The sequence below is a fragment of the Osmerus eperlanus genome, chromosome 17 (genome assembly GCF_963692335.1).
Source record: "Osmerus eperlanus chromosome 17, fOsmEpe2.1, whole genome shotgun sequence".
NCBI lineage: Eukaryota > Metazoa > Chordata > Actinopteri > Osmeriformes > Osmeridae > Osmerus > Osmerus eperlanus.
The window spans coordinates 3119043-3138087 of record NC_085034.1 but is presented as its reverse complement, the minus strand read 5'-3'; the positions used below and the strand labels follow the sequence as shown (position 1 = coordinate 3138087).

General features: G+C 49.4%; 3 protein-coding genes across 5 annotated transcripts in view; all 3 read left to right on the top strand.

Moving 5' to 3' along the window:
• On the top strand, nucleotides 1-6795 carry twf1b (twinfilin actin-binding protein 1b). Its single transcript, XM_062483022.1, has 9 exons — nucleotides 1-151; nucleotides 921-998; nucleotides 1825-2003; nucleotides 2584-2679; nucleotides 2762-2866; nucleotides 4301-4426; nucleotides 4525-4675; nucleotides 4876-4997; nucleotides 5513-6795. The coding sequence occupies exons 1-9, from the start codon at nucleotides 127-129 to the stop codon at nucleotides 5678-5680; spliced, it is 1050 nt and encodes a 349-aa protein (XP_062339006.1). The 5' UTR covers nucleotides 1-126; the 3' UTR covers nucleotides 5681-6795.
• Nucleotides 6796-6875: 80 nt separating this feature from the next.
• On the top strand, nucleotides 6876-11051 carry pus7l (pseudouridine synthase 7 like). 3 transcript variants are annotated; one of them, XR_009932548.1, is made up of 10 exons: nucleotides 6876-6960; nucleotides 7275-8197; nucleotides 8326-8485; nucleotides 8668-8866; nucleotides 9032-9130; nucleotides 9236-9317; nucleotides 9393-9685; nucleotides 9794-9847; nucleotides 10071-10495; nucleotides 10939-11051. XR_009932548.1 is itself a non-coding variant. In XM_062482997.1 (10 exons), the coding sequence occupies exons 2-10, from the start codon at nucleotides 7300-7302 to the stop codon at nucleotides 10440-10442; spliced, it is 1998 nt and encodes a 665-aa protein (XP_062338981.1). In that variant the 5' UTR covers nucleotides 6876-6960; nucleotides 7275-7299; the 3' UTR covers nucleotides 10443-10559. The 3 variants fall into 3 exon arrangements, 2 of the variants coding, with proteins under 2 accessions (XP_062338981.1, XP_062338980.1); XM_062482997.1 differs by lacking the exon at nucleotides 10939-11051 and having other exon boundaries at nucleotides 7275-7606; nucleotides 7766-8197; nucleotides 10071-10559; XM_062482996.1 differs by lacking the exon at nucleotides 10939-11051 and having other exon boundaries at nucleotides 10071-10559.
• prickle1b (prickle homolog 1b) overlaps nucleotides 10937-19045 on the top strand; it is a 37090-nt gene continuing 28981 nt past the window's right edge. The window contains exon 1 of the mRNA XM_062482985.1: nucleotides 10937-11051. The gene's annotated coding sequence lies outside the window, so the exon portion shown is untranslated. The remainder of the gene's footprint in view (nucleotides 11052-19045) is intronic.

The window sequence follows — 19045 nt, the reverse complement described above, 5'->3', positions numbered from 1 at the left end:
AATGTTACCACGACGTAATGACATCACGGCCGCAGCTCTGATTCCTGTAGTCCAGTTCCTTCTTCCTAGTTCGTCACACTGCTTGTTTCTTCCACCGGCCAGCAGAACGGAGACGCGAAGACTACAATGTCTCATCAAACGGGCATACAAGGTAAATGTTCAGCATTTAATATACCCTGTTGCCACACACCACTGGAAGATAACACACGATCGGCTTCCAAGAAACACGGCCAGGGGATTATGGCAACTGCAAACCTGTTGTTTCGTTATGCATCAGCGACAATATTGCCCCGGTGTTCTGTATCGGGATAGCCGCGGTGCTCTGGCGAAGGAGAGGAATTCATGACAAGTGTATCCAGCGATGCGCTGTCTACTAACATAGTCCTAATATGGTTAGACGACTCAGCCTAGATTCATATTTCTATTCACAAGCGGTAGCCTATGCTTTTGCCAGGAAGCGATGATCTCTTTAAAGCGGTCAGATACTAAGTTTCAAAGATCCTTTGCACGGTAACAACCGGCTGTCTTCTCACCGACGCGTGAAATAAATCTCGGTTGTGATTGTTGAGATTTTGGTGGTGAGATACGTTGACATAGTCGAAAGTAGTTGTTTAAGTAACAAGAAGTTGTTTAAGTAAATGGTGATTAGAAACATGTCAACAATTTTTTTTTAAACAGTAGCCTAAAGCAAAAGTATTTGAGGCCAAGAGAAGGGTTGGCCTGTGCACTTGACATTGTCCTTTAATTACCATATGGATAGTATAGTGTTGTTGGCTTGATTTAGTAAACACTACCAAATATACCAATATGTTTTAGTTATGTGAGTGTAGGAATTATGTCATTTATAAATGTATTATATAGCTTTTTGTTGCCAATGTCAAGAGTTACTTGTCTAACCCAGTCCCTGTCCATGTCTCCAGCGGCGGGGGAGGTGAGGGAGATATTCGCCAAGGCCAGGAACGGTGGCTTGCGTCTCATCAAGGTGGTCATAGAGAATGGTAAGAACTGACCAGACAGCAATGATCCCCTACTCCTTCCAGCAGGAATGTCTCCATCAGATAAGATGAGGGGTGGAAAGAGTGTTCAGAGGTTCCAGGCTGGGAGGAACCACCTCTGACACCCTCTGACCTTCACCTGTCTGCTCCACCTGACCTAACCTGACCTTCACCTGTCTGCTCCACCTGACCTAACCTGACCTTCACCTGTCTGCTCCACCTGACCTAACCTGACCTTCACCTGTCTGCTCCACCTGACCTAACCTGACCTTCACCTGTCTGCTCCACCTGACCTAACCTGACCTTCACCTGTCTGCTCCACCTGACCTAACCTGACCTTCACCTGTCTGCTCCACCTGACCTAACCTGACCTTCACCTGTCTGCTCCACCTGACCTAACCTGACCTTCACCTGTCTGCTCCACCTGACCTAACCTGACCTTCACCTGTCTGCTCCACCTGACCTAACCTGACCTTCACCTGTCTGCTCCACCTGACCTAACCTGACCTTCACCTGTCTGCTCCACCTGACCTAACCTGACCTTCACCTGTCTGCTCCACCTGACCTAACCTGACCTTCACCTGTCTGCTCCACCTGACCTAACCTGACCTTCACCTGTCTGCTCCACCTGACCTAACCTGACCTTCACCTGTCTGCTCCACCTGACCTAACCAGCTTGTGTGTCCCAGCCCTGAGTGTGTGTCCCAGCCCTGAGCACCTGTGTTTGTCCTTAAACGTTAACACCTGTGTGTGTGTGTGTGTGTGTGTCCTGACCCTGAACACCTGTGTGTGTGTCCTAACCCTGAACATGTTTGTGTGTGTGTTCCAGAGCAGCTAGTGCTGGGCGGCACCAGGCCAGTAAGCCAGAAGTGGGACCAGGAGTACGACAGCCACGTCCTGCCTCTTCTGGATGACCTGCTGCCCTGCTACCTCCTCTACCGCCTGGACTCCACCAACAACCAAGGCTACGAGTGGATCTTCCTGGCCTGGTCCCCCGACCACTCACCGGTCTGTATACTCACCGCTGGCTAAGGGGGGGAGCGGGGCAGTGGGTGGGTTTGGAGTGAATGTTATTGAGCTGTTTTTGAATATTCAGACTGAGAGTCTGAGTGTCAGAGTGACTGAGATGTTATACATACATGTTATAGGTACCTTTGTCTGTTTGTCAGTTTCCTTCCAGTCACATCTGGTCTATTGTTGACAAACTTGTTAGGCTAAAGTTGTTATTATCAGGTGTGTTTGGGTGTGTGTTTGTGTGTGCGCACGTGTATCTGTGAGAGGGAGATAGAGAGACAGATAAAAGCTTGAGGTCTGTGACACTGTGGATTGCCTGTCTAGCAGAAGAGCTGCCTCTTTGTGGTGCTAAATAGAATTATTTGCAAGTCTAATGATCCATTTAGGTTTTCAACGGTAAACAGAAGACGCTGTCTCTCTCCTGGCAGGAGTCAATAAACATGGATTCCTACCAAGCACACCAGCCAAACTTGCTCTGTGTCTCTGGCTCTAGTCTGCCACTGCTAGCTTATCATTTTTCCTTGTTAGGATAGGCAGATTGTCAATGACTAAAATATGTTTTTTCTTCTCCTAGGTGCGTCAGAAGATGTTGTATGCTGCCACTAGAGCCACACTGAAGAAAGAGTTTGGTGGTGGACACATCAAAGATGAGATCTTTGGAACAACTAAGGTTAGTTGAAGCCGTTTTGCTGGATGGGATTCCTCTGTGGTCCGTCCCAGGTAGACCCCCTCACGCTGCTGTCTCTCCCCAGGATGAAGTGTCCCTCAGCGGGTACAGAAAGTACCAAGTCTCCCAGGCGGCTCCACTCCCTCTGACCGCTGCTGAGGAGGAACTCAGACAGATCAAACTAAACGAGGTACACACACACACACACAATTAAGCAGACCTTGCAGACGTTGAAAACAAAGACCCAGCCTGACGCATTAGTCCACAGTCCGACAGTCCAGTCAATACTGACAGATCAATACTGTTGATTTGGCTCGTCCAGACCAAACAGCCAGACCACTGTCCTGGATCCTGCTCTGTCTGCCTTCGGCGGGACCATGTAACAGGGTTCACTGTTTGTGACAGATGAGAGGATGGGTTGTCACGGTGACCAGCTATCTACAGGCCGACACTAGACTCTGCCCCAGCCCCTCTGCTGCTCTGTCAGTCCAACACTACAAACTTACACCCAGCATGTCCCCACCACCAGGCAGCACTTAGAGTAACACACATTGTGGGATTGATCAAATTGGACGGAAATCTCCCTTTTCCCCAAATACTTTACAGGCACACATCTGAACAGCAAACACATGCTGTTCTTACATGCGACAACATTTTTCCATAAAAGGAGATGGCCTGTGTCCAGCTGCAGAGAGCAAGCCCACCAATAGTATCCCACCAGGAAGCTGAGTTTCACATCACATGCATCTCTATGTCTGTGGTTGCGGTTAGGGCTGTGTGGCCAGATAATACAACACTAATCTACATGTTGGAGGCCGCAGGAAAGAAGCTTTCACATTTGACTTTATTCATTTGCTGAGAGACGGTGCTTATTAAGTAGATGGATGAGAGGATGCAAACCCCAATCCTCTAGGTTAAAACCAGAGAGAGCATGTCACCCGCCCACTGCAATCTCCCTTCATAAATCTTCCAGCGACATGACATGTGCGGCAGAGCCAGGCATGAGCAATGAATGTAACAGGCATCATTAATCCATCATATTCTACAGATGTTATTCAGGCCTGATTAAGAGGTTTATAATCTTCCTCAGGTTGGTGATTGCTTGCTGCACTGCTACTACTGTCTGTGGCGCTGCAAGTGCTGTTTGCATCAGTAGTGGTTTTTGATCTGCTTATGTAGGAAAATCATGTGTGTTTCATGCAAAGTTTCACACAGGGGTTTACCCTAGGTGAGAGACTTCCTTCTTCCAAATTAATCAACTGCCTCTTTGTTTGAGTTGAACTGTCGCATGACTGATTTTGTTTACACTGGATTATAATTCCTGCTCTCTCCCTCTCACACACACATTGTCTCTCTTTCTCTGTGTCCCTCTCTTCCTTCTCTCCCCCTTTACCCTCCTTCTTTCTTTCTTTCTTTCTCTCTCTCTCTCTCTCTCTCTCTCTCTCTCTCTCTCTCTCTCTCTCTCTCTCTCTCTCTCTCTCTCTCTCTCTCTCTCTCTCTCTCTCTCTCTCTCTCTCTCTCTCTCTCTCTCTCTCTCTCTCTCTCTCTCTCTCTGTCCGTCTCTCTCTCGGTCCATCTCTCTCTCTGTGTCTCTCTCTCTCTGTCACTCTGTCCATCTTTGTAGGTGCAGACAGACATTGGTGTGGAAACCAAACAGCAGACTTTGACAGGAGTGGTGTTCCCCATGCAGAGAGATGCTATCCAGGCTATGGAGCAGTTCAGAGACAAAATAATCAACTATGTTCAGCTGGTCAGTGCCTGGCTGAAATAAGAGTGTATGTGGGTGTGGTGCCTTTCTGTGGCATATCATCATCAGCATCTTCATGTTCATCTTTCCCCTACCCCCAGGAGATAGACTTCAGGAATGAGTCTATCAAGTTGTCCAGCACTGCACCAACAGAGCTGAAGGAGCTACCCAAGAGGATTCCCAAGGACGCGGCACGCTACCACTTCTTCCTGTACAAACACAACCATGAGGGGGACTACCTGGAGTCCACAGGTGGGCCTCCGCTACCCTGCAAGGGGAGCTCTGATGGAAGGGGAAGAGAGTACTGAGACTGCTACGAAAGGGAATATATATTTATGATCATTGTCTCTGTGTGCAATTGCAGAAGAGCCTAATTGCTCTATTACTCATATGGCCTGTGTGTGTGCGTGTGCATGCTTTTGTGTGTGTGTGCGCGTGTGTGTGTTCTCCAGTCTTCATCTACTCCATGCCGGGCTATAAGTGCAGCATCAGGGAGAGGATGCTGTACTCCAGCTGTAAAAACCCTCTGGTTGACACAGTGGAGAACAACTTACGCGTACACATAGCCAAGAAGGTAGGACTGCTTTTAGTAATGGATGTCGAAAGGGCTGGCCATGTCAAGTGAAGATGCAAGGAAGTACTTCTCTGTCCTCTCACCTTCTCATCCACCATACTGATATCCCAGGTAGCGTTAATGCCATGTTGTATGATTGATATGTGGTTGGGACGCTGCATATAACAGTACAGTATGAATCAGTGAATATTACATATTAGGGGTGGGGGAAAAAATCGATTCACATTTGAATTGCAATTCAGTCTTCTAGCAATTCACATGGATTCACAAATGTAAAACATCTTTTTTTTTTCTAATATTTTTTTTTTTTGGAAAACAATTTTTGGGGATTTTTCTTTATAAAAAAAAAAAAGATTTATAATCGATTTGTGACCCCAAGAATGTAGTATTCACTGTACCAAGGAGGTAAACGATCCCCCCCTCCCCCCGCCATTACATACAGAGCCAGCCTTGACAAGGAACAGCGCAGTAGTGTGTGTCGGAGCTGTAACAACTGACCTGTGTTCCTGGGGCAGATGGAGATAGACAACGGCGACGACCTGACAGGAGACTTCCTTTATGAGGAGGTCCACCCAAAGCAGCACGCCCACAAGCAGGCCTTCGCCAAGCCCAGGGGCCCGCCGGGGAAGAAGGGAGGACGCAGGATCACACGGGCTCCTGGGAAAGGAGACGCGGACGAGTGACCTCGAGCCTGAAACACCCCTCCTTGTAATTCCAAAATGGAACGGTCCACAAAGTAGTTATTTTAACAACCCCCTTGTTGTGAATCATTTCCTTAACACTCCTTTAACTCTTTAGACATCCAGGTAGACTGAACTATGCACTCAGACCAGATACTAAAAGCCATATTAACACTCCGCCCCAAAATTTGTAGCATGTCCAACAGTAGGCTTCTCAGTAGTGTGTGTCCATGGCTGCATGCACGGGAATGTAGAGCTAGAAGGCTGTGAAACAAGGACTTCCCCCTATAGAAGACCCCTTGTTTATAGCCTGTTGGTAGACTATTAGATGAAGCCATATGTATGCGAAGCCTAATGCTTTTATACTGTTTGACGTGTGTATGGAGCGTGTTTATACAAGCCTAGTTTAATTTTAATATAGAGTATATGAATCTTTCATTCAGTATATTTGTAAAAGGAACAGGGATCAGCTAGAAATCTGTTTTAGTGGTGCTGTAGAGAGCATCCTGTGATTATATTTAGCATTCTTTTACTTAAGAATGAAATCATAGAGAAGCTATTTTTCTATGCTTGTAATATTCTGTGTGTGTTAGTGAGGGTGTTTCCTTCTTAGCTGTCACAGCCTGAAGGTAAAGAAATGGCTGGGATTCAGCCTATTGTTTAGCCAAACAAATTTAGTTTGAGAGAGTCCCAGATCAGGTGTAACTACATTTCACATTGGAGGACCATCCCATAATATGCAATGCATTTGAACCACAGCAGTGCAGCAGCTTTTCTACTTGATAACGTCACGTGCATGTGTTGTAAGGAAGGAGATACAAGCATTGGGTCAGGTACGATCCCTCACAATATCGTTTGAGTTTAGGATGTGATGTAATCATATATCTGTGCTTTGGGTCAACTTGACTGTGCATGCGTAGTAGTTACGCACATAGTAAGGGAATTGGATGACATTCCCCGGTCTTCGTTGATGTGAACCACTGTTACCCAAACTACCTGTAGAGGGCGTTTCATTGTGAAACTATCATTCTTTAAACTATCATCATGTCTCAAATTATGTTTTTTCTATGGATCAAATGTCAAAAAAAGTGAAGGATAATAAACTATTTAAATCACAACCACATATTTTGGTTCATTTATATATGAATAGTTTACAGAGTTGCTTTAGGTTACATCGTGTCTATCAATGTAGGAACCGCATTGGCCCTTTAAGATCTTCCATAGTCACATGACGCGGAAGCATGAACCCATAAGAGCCGCATGTGTTTGTTTACTTGACGAAGGTAAGAATGAACCGCTAGTTTCGTTCGTTTACAGTGCAGGAAAACGGTATGTGTAGGTTATAGTGAGTGAAAAAGTATGACTTAAAGCTGACGCAATATAAATACTTACTTCTGTTAAACAGAACGTAATGCCAATATACCATCAAGTAGCTACTGTACAATTAATAACAACAGTAAAAACTAACAGAAGTTGCATAATTAATCTGGTCACATCAATTACATAATTATGTCTTTTTACTACATTTCAGGACACTTGCCTTCATTTATTTATGTGCATATGCAGTGTAATGTATTGTGGTGTATCTTTCTCTCAGAGGTCAGGTTAGTAATGAGATAACGATGGAAGATGACCCCGTAGCTGCGAGCGTGCCTGTCCTCGACAGCTTCATATCAGACCACGACGGTTTCTTTGGGACCATTAAAAACTGCTCCAGAGACTTTGTGGTCACTGAGATAGACATCGACGGACACGTGGTGACTGAAGACAGCAGCTCCGTCGTCTCTCAGCCAGGTGTATGTTACGACACCAAGGAGAGGACATCCCAAGCTCCGTCTAAGAGGAGAGAGAGTGCTTCCTCTGCATGTAGACCCAGCCTCACTCAGGACTGCTCCATCCCAGGAGTTGAACCTACAGACACAGCAGCTGGTAAGCAGCATGATGTCCCCTCTCTCAGAGGAGAGAGTTTGGACCTGAGCTTAGTCTTGGGCCAGTCCACTCATGCAGAGTTGGAGAAGTTTGTCACCACATTCAGAAACGGACAAAAGGTGCTCGCCAAGCAAGAGCTAACTCTGGGATCTTTCCCAGATAAACTCCAGCGGGCCAAGGTGCACCGCGCAGTACGACATCATTTCCCATTTTTGATGACGGTGACCAGCCAATCAGAAATCAGAGTGAAGGAGGATCCTGACTACAAAGAGCTGTCAGGATTAGTTAGTGAGGAGGACGCAGAGAACTTCTTCAGGTTCCTGGATGCCAAGGTCCCGGGGACGACGTATACCTTCAGACCTGAGGACAGGAAGCAGAACAGGACGGCAGTGCATCACTTCCTGAGCCGTAGGTTCGGCAAGCTGGTGGAAACTAAAAGCTTTAGCCAACAGGGGGTGACAAAGAGCTCCAGTGAGCAAAAAGAGAGCAGCCAGCGGGGAGAGACCAGGATCTCTGTGAGGCTGAGAGAACGAGGAAAGACCACCAAGAGGAGTGCTGGAGAACGTAGAGAAGAGCAGGAGGTCTACACTGGTGAGACAACCTGACATAGTGGCGATAGAAAAAAAACTTGATAGAAAAACCCTAAACTCTTTCCACAACCTTAATTTCTATGCTCTGTTCTCTGTATGTGTGATTCCTGTGTGTGTGTCCTCCTGCAGCCTTTACTCTGCGTAAGGAGAATGTGGAGACCCTGGAGGCAATCAGCCTCATGGCGGCAGCGCTGGACGTCGTGCCCTCAGACTTCACCTACGCTGGCATCAAGGACAAGAGGGCCATCACCCACCAGGGCATGGTGGTCAAGAAGGTCTCAGCTCAGAGGTAACACACCCACCAGACACAGTCAGCTGCCTGTTTACAGATGCTCTATGGTAATGTTGGACTACACGGTATAAATGATGCCAATGTAACGTGGCCCAAAACGACAGGGAGTGGGGGATTTGAACCTCTTCTATCACTGAGATATCCCTTCATAACTATGGTGTGTGTGTGTGTGCTGCCAGGCTGATGGAGAAGGCACCAGACTTGGAGAGGAGAGGTCTGGTTCTGTCCCGGGTCCGCTGGGCCTCCGGGCCGCTGAGCCTGGGGCGTCTGCAGGGGAACCACTTTGACCTGGTGGTGCGAGATCTGAGACCACACCCGTGTCACGGCTCCCAGAAGGACCTGGCTGCTCTGGTGCAGGAAGCTGTGGACAACGTCAAGGTGACCAACTCACATCCTCCAAGATGGTTCTCAACAGGGCCTCCTTGAATCCATCATGTCCTCCTTCCTTGTGGACCCGTGGGAGTTTGAGGAGGCTTCAGTCAGTCTGTCTGTATGTGAGCGTGATGATCAGATACTTAGTAACTGCTGCGGTGCTTCCTGCAGACCAGAGGATTCGTGAATTACTACGGCCCTCAGAGGTTTGGCAGTGCCCAGACTGTCCAATCAGATGAGGTCGGACTGGCTCTGCTCAAAGAGGACATGGTACTGTCTGATTACGACCTACACCTAGCCCTGCATACATGCATATCTGCTCAATGAGACATACCAGATCTACATTTTGACTTGGAGTGTGTGTGTGTGTGAGAGGTGTTGGCAGTGCGATTGTTCTTCACCCCAGAGGAAGGTGATGACCCTCAGAACCAGGCGAAAAGACTCTTCCTCCAGACTGGTGAGTAAATCAACACCTGCCACAGCAGACTGGAATCAACAGTGTCTTATCCTCTCCTCTCTCTGTGGTGCCCAGGTGATGCCAAGGCCAGCCTGGCGCTGATGCCCATGTCCAAGCCTCGGGAGCGCATCATGCTGCGGGCGCTGCACCGCTACGGTACGGGCCCCGAGGGCTGTGCCCGCGCCTGGCTCGCTCTGCCCCATGGCATGAGGGTGTTTTACCCCCACGCTTACTGCAGCCGGGTGTGGAACCATGCGGTGGCTCACAGGCTGGCCATGCTGGGGCACAAGCCCAGGCAGGGTGACCTGGTCTGGGTACATGGTGATACAGGGGGACTGGAGACCCTGGAGGAAGCAAACCAGTCTCAGGTAACCAACGACGCTCACACAGTATGAAAGGCTGATAATATTGCTGTAGGACTTGAGTGGAGCTCACTCCTCCACTTCCAACCTGAATCCTGTCTACTGCTCCTGCAGATCCATGTGGTCACCAGAGAAGAGGAGGAGCAGGGGGTCTACTCACTAGCTCAGGTGGGTGTGTGTTCAGTTTGGAACGGTTAATTTTGCACTTCGGGACGGTACTGGGACAGTGAGTAAAAAAGTTAAGTTGCGAGTCCTGCCTGGCTGGCTGTATTGGTTAATACATTTGTGGCGGTAAATTTGTTATTGTGGCGGGCCGCCACAAATAAATCAATGTGTGGGAAACGCTGATGTCTGGAAATGCCCTTAGTAGCTGTCCTGATGTGTGTTTCAGGTGGTTCTGCCCATGCCAGGCAACAGTGTCCAGTACCCAGAGAGCACCCTGGGAGCGTGGTACCAGGCCAGGCTGGCGCAGGACGGACTGCAGAACTGCCGTTTCAGAATCACCAGCCTCAAACTGAACCTCCCTGGCTGCCATCGCCCCCTGCTGGCCCTCCCAAGCAATCTGACCTTCAGCCTGCAGGTCCTGGGTCGGGGGGCTGGGAGGAGAGGGGGAGGAGGAGAGGAGTGCCAGCTAGAGGATGATGCAGCATCACCCAAGCCACAGAACGACACAGACACGGCCTGTCTGAATATGACCTTTGACCTTGACACTTCATGTTACGCCACTGTCTGCCTGAGGGAGCTCATGAAGCATGATCTCTGAGCTGATTTGGTTCAACTGTTGCCTAGGCGATTGAAACTGCATGTGTGTCAAAGGTACATTTCCTTTTTTGTGTTATGGCATCCTCTGTCTGTGATTTTAATAAAACAAACTGTCAAATGCCTGCTGAATTATTCCAGTTAGAACAGTTTTAGTTTAGATAGGAGTTTAGGTTCCAGTAAAACAACCCAGTGGACACTAGATGGAGACAAGGTACCATCAGCAGATATATGGCCCGTTTTAGCTGAAGGATGATACGATTATGTCAAAATATCTCACTTTTTTCTGTGTGTGATTCACCAGCGGGGGGAATATTTAAGTCAAACTATTAAATGATGGCATTCTGTGGAGTTCACCTCGAACTGTGCCTTTGGGTGACGTAGGGAAATCTGAATAATTTTCAGACAGGCCTCATCCTGTAGTTGAATTATCATTTAAAATGTAGATTGATCCCGTATTTAAATAGCTGTATACACTCTGCTCTCATCCCACCATCCAGCCTCACCTAACATCCTCCATTCCTCTCCACTGATGAGCCGCGATGTGATTTCACCCAAGGATAGCAGAGCCATCAGACACAAACCGCAACATTGAAGCTCAGCTAAGCCCCTGGTAGGATCTACTGAAATCTGAGGAAATTGTCTTCAGATGACTCGTTAATGTGGAACCTAGCCATGTGAGAACTAGCTATACTGTTAGGTTTGACTGTGTGGAGACTAGTTAGACTTTGGCTCACACTGTAAAACGACTAATTTGAGCCCGGGTCTTGTCAGGTCTTTTGGGTGTATGTGCAGACACAGACATGGTTGAGTGACTTTGGCCCAGTGCACTTCCCTTCCAGACGACCCAGAGTCAATGTTGACCCACTTAGGCGTTAAACATGACAAGTTTCTTCCATCTCTCCCTCGTTTGGAGAGATATGACGCATACATGGAGAGGCAGGAAGACTAATGAAAAACATTGCGTCGAAGGGAGGTCTTTCTGCACGAGCAGCCTTGCAAAGTGTGACTGGGAGCCATGTCAGCCTCATGTAGTTCTGAAGCTCAGCAGCTCAGCAGAAGGACACATCTTCAGGACAAGGAGGAGAGAGGAGACAACTACATTTAGTCATTTAGCAGACGTTCTTATCCAGAGCGACTTACAGTAAGTACAGGGACATTCCCCCCGAGGCAAGTAGGGTGAAGTGCCTTGCCCAAGGACACAACGCCATTGTGCACGGCCGGTAATCGAACCGGCAAACGTCTGATTAATAGCCCGATTCCCTAACCACTCAGCCACCTGACCCCCGGAACTAGCTGTGTCCACAAATCCAGATAGCTCAGCACGGTGTTCGTAAGCACAGTTACAGGTGGAGTAGTCAGCCTTATGTCATATCTCAGGGTTGTCTGTCAGACCATGGATTGGGGGGGGAAAGAAAGTTGGACTATCAGACATGGATGGGAGGATGTTTGTGTGAAGTAACTGATGCAGATGTTGTGCAGTGTTATCTTAGTTTAAACAATGTGTGTGTGTTTCTGTGAGAAGAGTTTGTTGTTGTAGTCAAATGGCTGTCTGAATATAGTCCAGATGTGACAGCCTGTGTACACTAGGTTGTCAGCTGTGGTCAGGAAAGACTGGAAAAGCAAAAGCAATGTTTTTGTTGAAGATGTCGAAATACGTTCCGTGTTTGCTAAGGAATGGAAAGAAATGCTTCAACAGATAATGTGTATTCTTGTTTTTCCAGTGTCACAGTAGCTTTGATCTTATTTTATATGCTTGCGCCTATGTTTTTAAGATGTCTGATGATGTTACACTGCTTGTGAAAAGCACTTTATGCAAAGCAGTTGCTCAAAACCTTGTGAATCCCTTCAAGGTTCATTGCGAAAGCTAGTCATGCTAATACAGATCTATGTTCTCATTGAGATACAGTGTGAAGGCTGCTAGCTTGGGCTAACTTGGCCCAGTGGGCAGCAGCAGGATGGACCGCTTGGCCATCAGGCCCGGTGACCCTGCACCTTGACCCAAGGACACATCGAGCTGTGGAAAGTCTAAAAGGATTTTATGGGGTGAATCCATTGACTGACAGTGTCAATGCTGGGATGGCACAGCAGTTCATTTCCGTAACGCAGATCAATTGGAGCTTCTGTAATGTACAAAATGCCACATGAGAGAATGAGGACACTGCCTTCATCTAGCGGGTGTCTGAAATCTGCTTTCACTTTCTAGCTCATCATTTCTCTTGATCACTCTTTCACTCTATTCCCTCTCTCTCTTTCCCCCTCTCTCTTTATTTCCCTACCTGTCTCTCTCGCTCCGTCTCTCTCTTTTGTCCTCTATCATTATTTCTCTCTCTCTCTCGGTCCAGGAGGCAGCTGCTGCAGTGCTCTGGGAAAGTGGTATTTAAAATAATCAGGAAATAACTGTCACCCCTCAGCTCCTTTCTAGAACCCTGGCAAGCCATCCATCACCTCTGACAGGAGCCGCACACACACACACACACCTTAACTCACACACACACTTCACAACTCCCGTGTGTTACTCTTTTGGCTCAGTCCGTCCCTCCCTCCTCTGTCTCCCTCTCCCCCGCTTTTCTCCTTCATCCAGCCATACCCAGTTCATCCCATCATCCTATGAGATGCCTAAAAGCTCTTTCTATCCCACATCGTGGACATGCAGCAGAACTCTGTGAGCAAACTCAGTGCACGTCTTTCTCCCGGATGTGTGTATGTGTGTGTATCCACCCATGTTAACACGGCCCGGAGGCAGCACGCAGATGGCTGTCCTGATGGCTGCTATCCTCCTGTTCTCCCCAGCCTGCTGGCCCTTCCAGGGGCCCAGCCCAGCTCTCTGTCCTCTGTGACCCATGAGCAGCACTCCACTGACTGTGGCCAGACTCACTCCCTGCCTGGCTGTGACCACCATGAAGGCCTCTGACACTGTGGGATGTGAATGTGCTTCGACCGTGACTTGGCTCCCCGTGAGCAACCTCTGACCGTGACTGATTAGGAACCTCCTGACCATCACTCTGACTCTACCGAGTCCTGAGTCTGACCGTCCCTCCTGACCCTCCTGACTCCCTCTGCTCTCCTCCGTCCATCTGGCCCTGAGAAGCAGATCCAGCCCCTCTGCTGCTGGGGCTGACGGCTCTAATACTGCGGGCCTGACTGCCACCATCCTGGGGCACAGCTACCCTGGCTGGACCTGGAGAGGAGCCTGGTGAGGTCGTCTGCACGGCCCGTTTGGGTGCCCAGACCGTCTCCGGGCACTGTCCTCAGACGGACTGACACGGTGCTCTTGCATAACCCCGCCCTCGCATTCCCCAAGTCTTAACTTCCCAGTGATCACATGTTCCAGGATCAGAGTGTGCCTGTCTGGAGACCGAACAGAACATGACTGAGGAACATGACTGAGGAAGCCCAGACTTAGAGGCCACCCAGCTTACACTCCCCTGTTCACCCCCCCCTCCCTCTCTATCTCCATCTCCCCACCCCCTCACCCTCATGAGATGTTCCCAGACAGACCTAGTACAGGACAACTCACACAGAGTCACACAGCCCAGCCACAGTCTGAATCATCCTGTATGGAATGACTGATGAAGTGAGCCAAGGCTGACCGAGGTGAACCGAGGCGATCAGATGAGCCGCGGTCAAACAAGCCTCCCCATCTCCCTGCTCCGTGTCCTTGTGTCTCCGTCTGCGGGGACGTGAAGATCGTCTGACGCATTCCGACAGTGCCTCGCAGTCGTGCGCGAGGACACCACAATCTGCCATCTCACGTGCTTCCCACTATAGCACACGGCCCAACACACAAGCACACACACAAGCACACACACAAGCACACACACAACCACACACACACAAGCACACACAATCAGCTGTCTGGCATCTAGTGATAGGAGACATGCTCAGACTGTCAGCAAGGCTGAGACTTATCAGGTTGAGGTGAGATGTCGGACAGTGTGTGTCATGCTCACAGTGAAAAAGAGGAGAGAGAGAGAGAGGTCTGTTGTGAGGTCACTTCCTCAGCCCTGCAGCCACAGTGTTGAGGTTCTCACACAGGGCCCTCCAGCCCTGCCCCTGCCCCGGGGCCACCAGGGAGCTGAGGAGGTGGGTGTCCATGAGGGGCAGTGTTAGTGTCAGAGACCATCAGCTTCACCCTTGAGTTAAAGCTCCATAAACCCCTCTGAACAATGAGCCAGCCAGGGCCCTGTGAGACAGGATTTAGTGAAATGTGTCTGAATTGGCATGTGATGGAGCCTTAATGTCCCTGGCACTCCGATGTCTCCCACCGTGTGAAATGACCAGCCAGCCAACACAAACCGCTGCTCGCCAGCATTGCTCTGCTCTGCTAGTAGAGAATGTTATTGCTTAGGTGGGAAAGATGTTCAAGCCAAAATCTATAATGTGTTGGACAATGTAATAGTATGCTTTAAGGACTTCCTGGCTCCCAGCTCCATTACATGCTGCTAATATTGCCTCATGCTGCAGACTAAGCTGTTCTTATGTCCTGCTGTGATGAGATATTTGCCAACGATTTAGTCTTTGTTAACCAAATCTTTCTAGACAGGATTTGTCGCTGTGGCCCCTGGCTATTTGTCAGAAAAACCCCAAAAACAAAACACGTAAATGGTTTCATAAGGTCCTTGAAGATCTGTTGAAGGGTGTTGTAGAATTCCCCCTGATCTTGAAAGAACTTTCCTCCAGGTCCTTCTCGCAAACTAATACCAGGGGTCCTACTGAGGCCTTTGTGATCTGCCCTGAGTCCCGCTGTAATGGCAGCAGGGCGCTGTGTCTCCAGTGCTCAGCAGAGAGAGAGCATGTGTTCCCTGGGCTGGCTATGCGTTTACCCTGCTATTAGACCTGCATACTCAACAGGCTGATTTCCATGTGGAGGTCATAGATAAACACAGGGGCAGCATTTGAATGCATGAGAAAGGTTCAGGAGGAGTTCAAGGGAAACAAGGCATCGTTTTCATAATTAGTAGGTAGGCCTGTATCACCTGGGACGCACTCACGCTAGCTATGTTGTGAGTGTGTGTGTGTGTGTGTAACAGGTGTGTGCGTGTGTGTTTACATTTACATTTAGTCATTTAGCGGACGCTCTTTTCCAGAGCGACTTACAGTAAGTACAGGGACATTCCCCCCGAGGCAAGTAGGGTGAAGTGCCTTGCCCAAGGACACAACGTCAGTTAGCATGACCGGGAATCGAACTGGCAACCTTCGGATTACTAGCCCGATTCCCTAACCGCTCAGCCACCTGACTCCCCTGTTTGCGTGCGTTCGTGTGTGTGCATGTGTGAGCAAGAGCGAGGGTTGAAGGGGCCCGTGTATCTGTCTGATAGGAGTTCTCTGTCTCTCTGACACAGCAAAAATAAGCTTTCAATTACACCCTATGGAAACGACCTCAGATTTCCATACCAAGCTCACGATTATCATCTGGAGATGGAACATAAACATGCATCCTGTCAGGACCCGTCCCATCCCCCCAGGGCTGCCAGAGACAGCCACACTCTGGGACAGCTCTCCGGCACACTTAGGCCAACAACACAGAACAACCACAAACGGTAGAAATTAATCAGGGCGTATTGGATGTGGCTCGCCGGTAGCTGGTTCCGAGCCACTGGATTCATCACAGCGAGCAAGACAAATTGAGTAGCGTATTGGTATTGGATGGTATTTGCTGTTCTTGACTGACGCCTGCTCTGTGTGGTAGGTGTGGTGAAGAGGAGGGAGGGGGGGGGGGGGGGTTGGTGTGGACGTCTCATCTGTTATTCCTCTGATTGTGATCACATCCCCAGCTGCTCAAGGACACTCGGCAGACGTTTATGTACTTCCTCCAGGAGCCTGGCTCCGCAGTGATGGATGGTGCGTTCAGGGGCAGCAGCTGTCACAGAGGAATGGAATAGCATTATTCGACTCACTCCATCACAAGCCCAGGCACTGGAGCTTTCATGGTTATTAACCCACATGTTTTACATAATCACAGTCAGTGTGGGTGTCTTATCAGTGAGAGTCTGACTCAGGAAGACAGCCCAGTATGCACGCCAGCTGGGCTATTTTTACATACGCACGTCAGAGCAGACACAGAAGACAGTGGTGCGTAGCTCTGCCTCGGTGCAAGACTGAACTTATTTGTACAGTTAATGGTTTCCCACAACCGCGCACACACACACACACTGCCACTCGTTCTCACAGAGAACCTGACCTAGAACCCCTTCTAAACTGCAGCCATGTGTCGAGCACCCCCAAGATCGCTCTGAGAACCAGTGCCAGTGATTGCTCATGTGATAGCTAATCTGTCCCAGACAAACAATCTTCCGTTTACGTCTCCACACCCGTACGGCTCTCCCAGCTCCTTCCCCCCTCTGCTCTCCTTCTCCTTCCCCCTCTCCCAGCTCCTTCCCCCCTCTGCTCCCCTTCTCCTTCCCCCTCTCCCAGCTCCTTCCCCCCTCTGCTCCCCTTCTCCTTCCCCCTCTCCCAGCTCCTTCCCCCCTCTGCTCCCCTTCTCCTTCCCCCTCTCCCAGCTCCTTCCCCCCTCTGCTCTCCTTCTCCTTCCCCCTCTCCCAGCTCCTTCCCCCCTCTGCTCCCCTTCTCCTTCCCCCTCTCCCAGCTCCTTCCCCCCTCTGCTCCCCTTCTCCTTCCCCCTCTCCCAGCTCCTTCCCCCCTCTGCTCCCCTTCTCCTTCCCCCTCTCCCAGCTCCTTCCCCCCTCTGCTCCCCTTCTCCTTCCCCCTCTACCAGCTCCTTTCCCCCTCTGCTCCCCTTCTCCTTCCCCCTCTCACAGCTCTCCCCAACCCTCTGCCACTCCACACACAGATAATGTCTCCCCTAAGCCATCATTAATTGATGAGACCTCTCCTATCCTCCTGTAAGTTGTTATAAATCTATTCTCATTCCACTCTGACAGAGAGGCTTGTGGAAACTATTAAAGTATGTCCGTGCTTGACAGTGTGTGTGCATGACTGTGTGTGTGTGTGTGTGTGTCCACTCACACATATCCGGTTACCAAGGACAACCTTTTCTTTCCATTGCCATAAATCCACTGTTAGCTGTCCTGATGATAAGGGCTTTGATGTCTGAACGTTTTCTGAATGGTGCAGATTCATTCTAGCTTTTTCCGAGTGAATTATACTCATACATAGTGTACAGTTATCAGAACCAGGATGTCACCTTCATCTGTCCCATTAAAACTCCACCCATTGTCTGAGCTGTGAACAACCTAACTGGTACATAAACAGAACACGCACACACACACACATACATGCACCCCCGTCACTGTGCTGCACCTAACACAGACACCCCTCACAATCTCTTGTTAACCCTCGGAGGTCCAACACGGCGTGACAGCCCATGTCCCGGAGGCAGCGGAGCATGCTGTACAAACCCCAAACATCCCCAGTGAGTAACGCACCTCTCAGCCTTCTGGAGGCTCCTCACCTCCCTGTGAACCCTGCGTTGGTGCAACAGCCAAACCCTTCCCCACATCAAGGAATGCTCGTGTCAAAACAATTGGACACCCCCTCATCTGATCATCTGACATCCAGTAGTACTCGAGCAGAACTCCGGGCCACGCAGGGTTAACGGGGGAGAGGGCAGTATGAGCTCATTTCGAGAGAGAATGGAGGAGCGGTCGTCAGGGAGGGATGCGTGGAATAGACTGGCATCCCTGCCACAACCGCCCCCCCCCTCCCCCCCTCCGAATCGGTCATCCTACCTAATGACTGTTCTGAACCATTCTCCTGAGATCACCCCTTTCTGGATTCTGTGATTCTGTGAGCAGAATGGAGAGGAGGAGATGAGATAAAGGAAATGTGATAAGAGGAGAAGAGAAGAGAGAACATGAGAGCAGAGGAGAAGAGAGCAGAGGAGCAGAGGAAAGGAAAGGAGAGTTATAAACCAGGGCGAAAGGTCATTCTGGTAATGATTGTTAATGGCCCATAAACCTCAGCATCGTCATAGTGATGACTACAGTGGCGTCCACACAGTCTCACATTCCTGCCATACCAGAAGATGAGCCAGACTGGGGAGGGAGTGGGGAGAGGAGGAAGGAGAGGGTGAAAACAGTCTTCGACACTCCTTCTGACACCTGGAAGAGGAGGAGGTTGGGAGAAAGACTGTAACTGTGGTTCAAACTGGAATCCCACAGTCCCAGACACTGTGTGTCTGGATTCCAGTCAGTCATGTTCCTTCCAGAAGGCAAAATAGATGTCCTCAGGTCTGCCTTTCCTTCAGCCTGTTCTCTGTGCAGAAAATGCAAACTGAATTATTGAAATCTCATGACATCTGACTGATTACAAGGCATCCATTCACCATCCGGCTCTGTCGAGTCAAACTATGTTCTCTTTGCACTGGAACACATCAAATCAAATTTCCTAAAAAACTTATGAAAGCGAAGTTGTGAAATGTGTTGTCAGACGAGCGTGTGTTGGGAGTCACTGGGGTCTCCAGGCGGATGGCTGAGAACTGATGGTGTGTGACCTCAGATGTCCGTCACTCTGGTGTAGTGGAGCGTGAGTCATGTGGATCTGCTCAGCCTCCTTAATGAGGAGGCAGGAACTGTCTCTCTGCCTCTCCTGCTGCCTCTGCCTCTCCTGTCACCTCTGCCTCTTCTACCGCCTCTATTTATGCCT

What these genes read in the sequence shown, in the direction of transcription:
- twf1b (XM_062483022.1), top strand. Translation starts at nt 127, where the DNA reads ATGTCTCATCAAACGGGCATACAAG. An exon ending in GGTCCCCCGACCACTCACCG is followed by an intron (nt 2,004 to 2,583) that starts GTCTGTATACTC and finishes TTCTTCTCCTAG; the next exon opens with GTGCGTCAGAAGATGTTGTA. An exon ending in AGATCTTTGGAACAACTAAG is followed by an intron (nt 2,680 to 2,761) that starts GTTAGTTGAAGC and finishes GTCTCTCCCCAG; the next exon opens with GATGAAGTGTCCCTCAGCGG.
- pus7l (XM_062482996.1), top strand. Translation starts at nt 7,300, where the DNA reads ATGGAAGATGACCCCGTAGCTGCGAGCGTGCCTGTCCTCGACAGCTTC. An exon ending in AGAGCAGGAGGTCTACACTG is followed by an intron (nt 8,198 to 8,325) that starts GTGAGACAACCT and finishes GTCCTCCTGCAG; the next exon opens with CCTTTACTCTGCGTAAGGAG. An exon ending in AGGAAGCAAACCAGTCTCAG is followed by an intron (nt 9,686 to 9,793) that starts GTAACCAACGAC and finishes CTGCTCCTGCAG; the next exon opens with ATCCATGTGGTCACCAGAGA.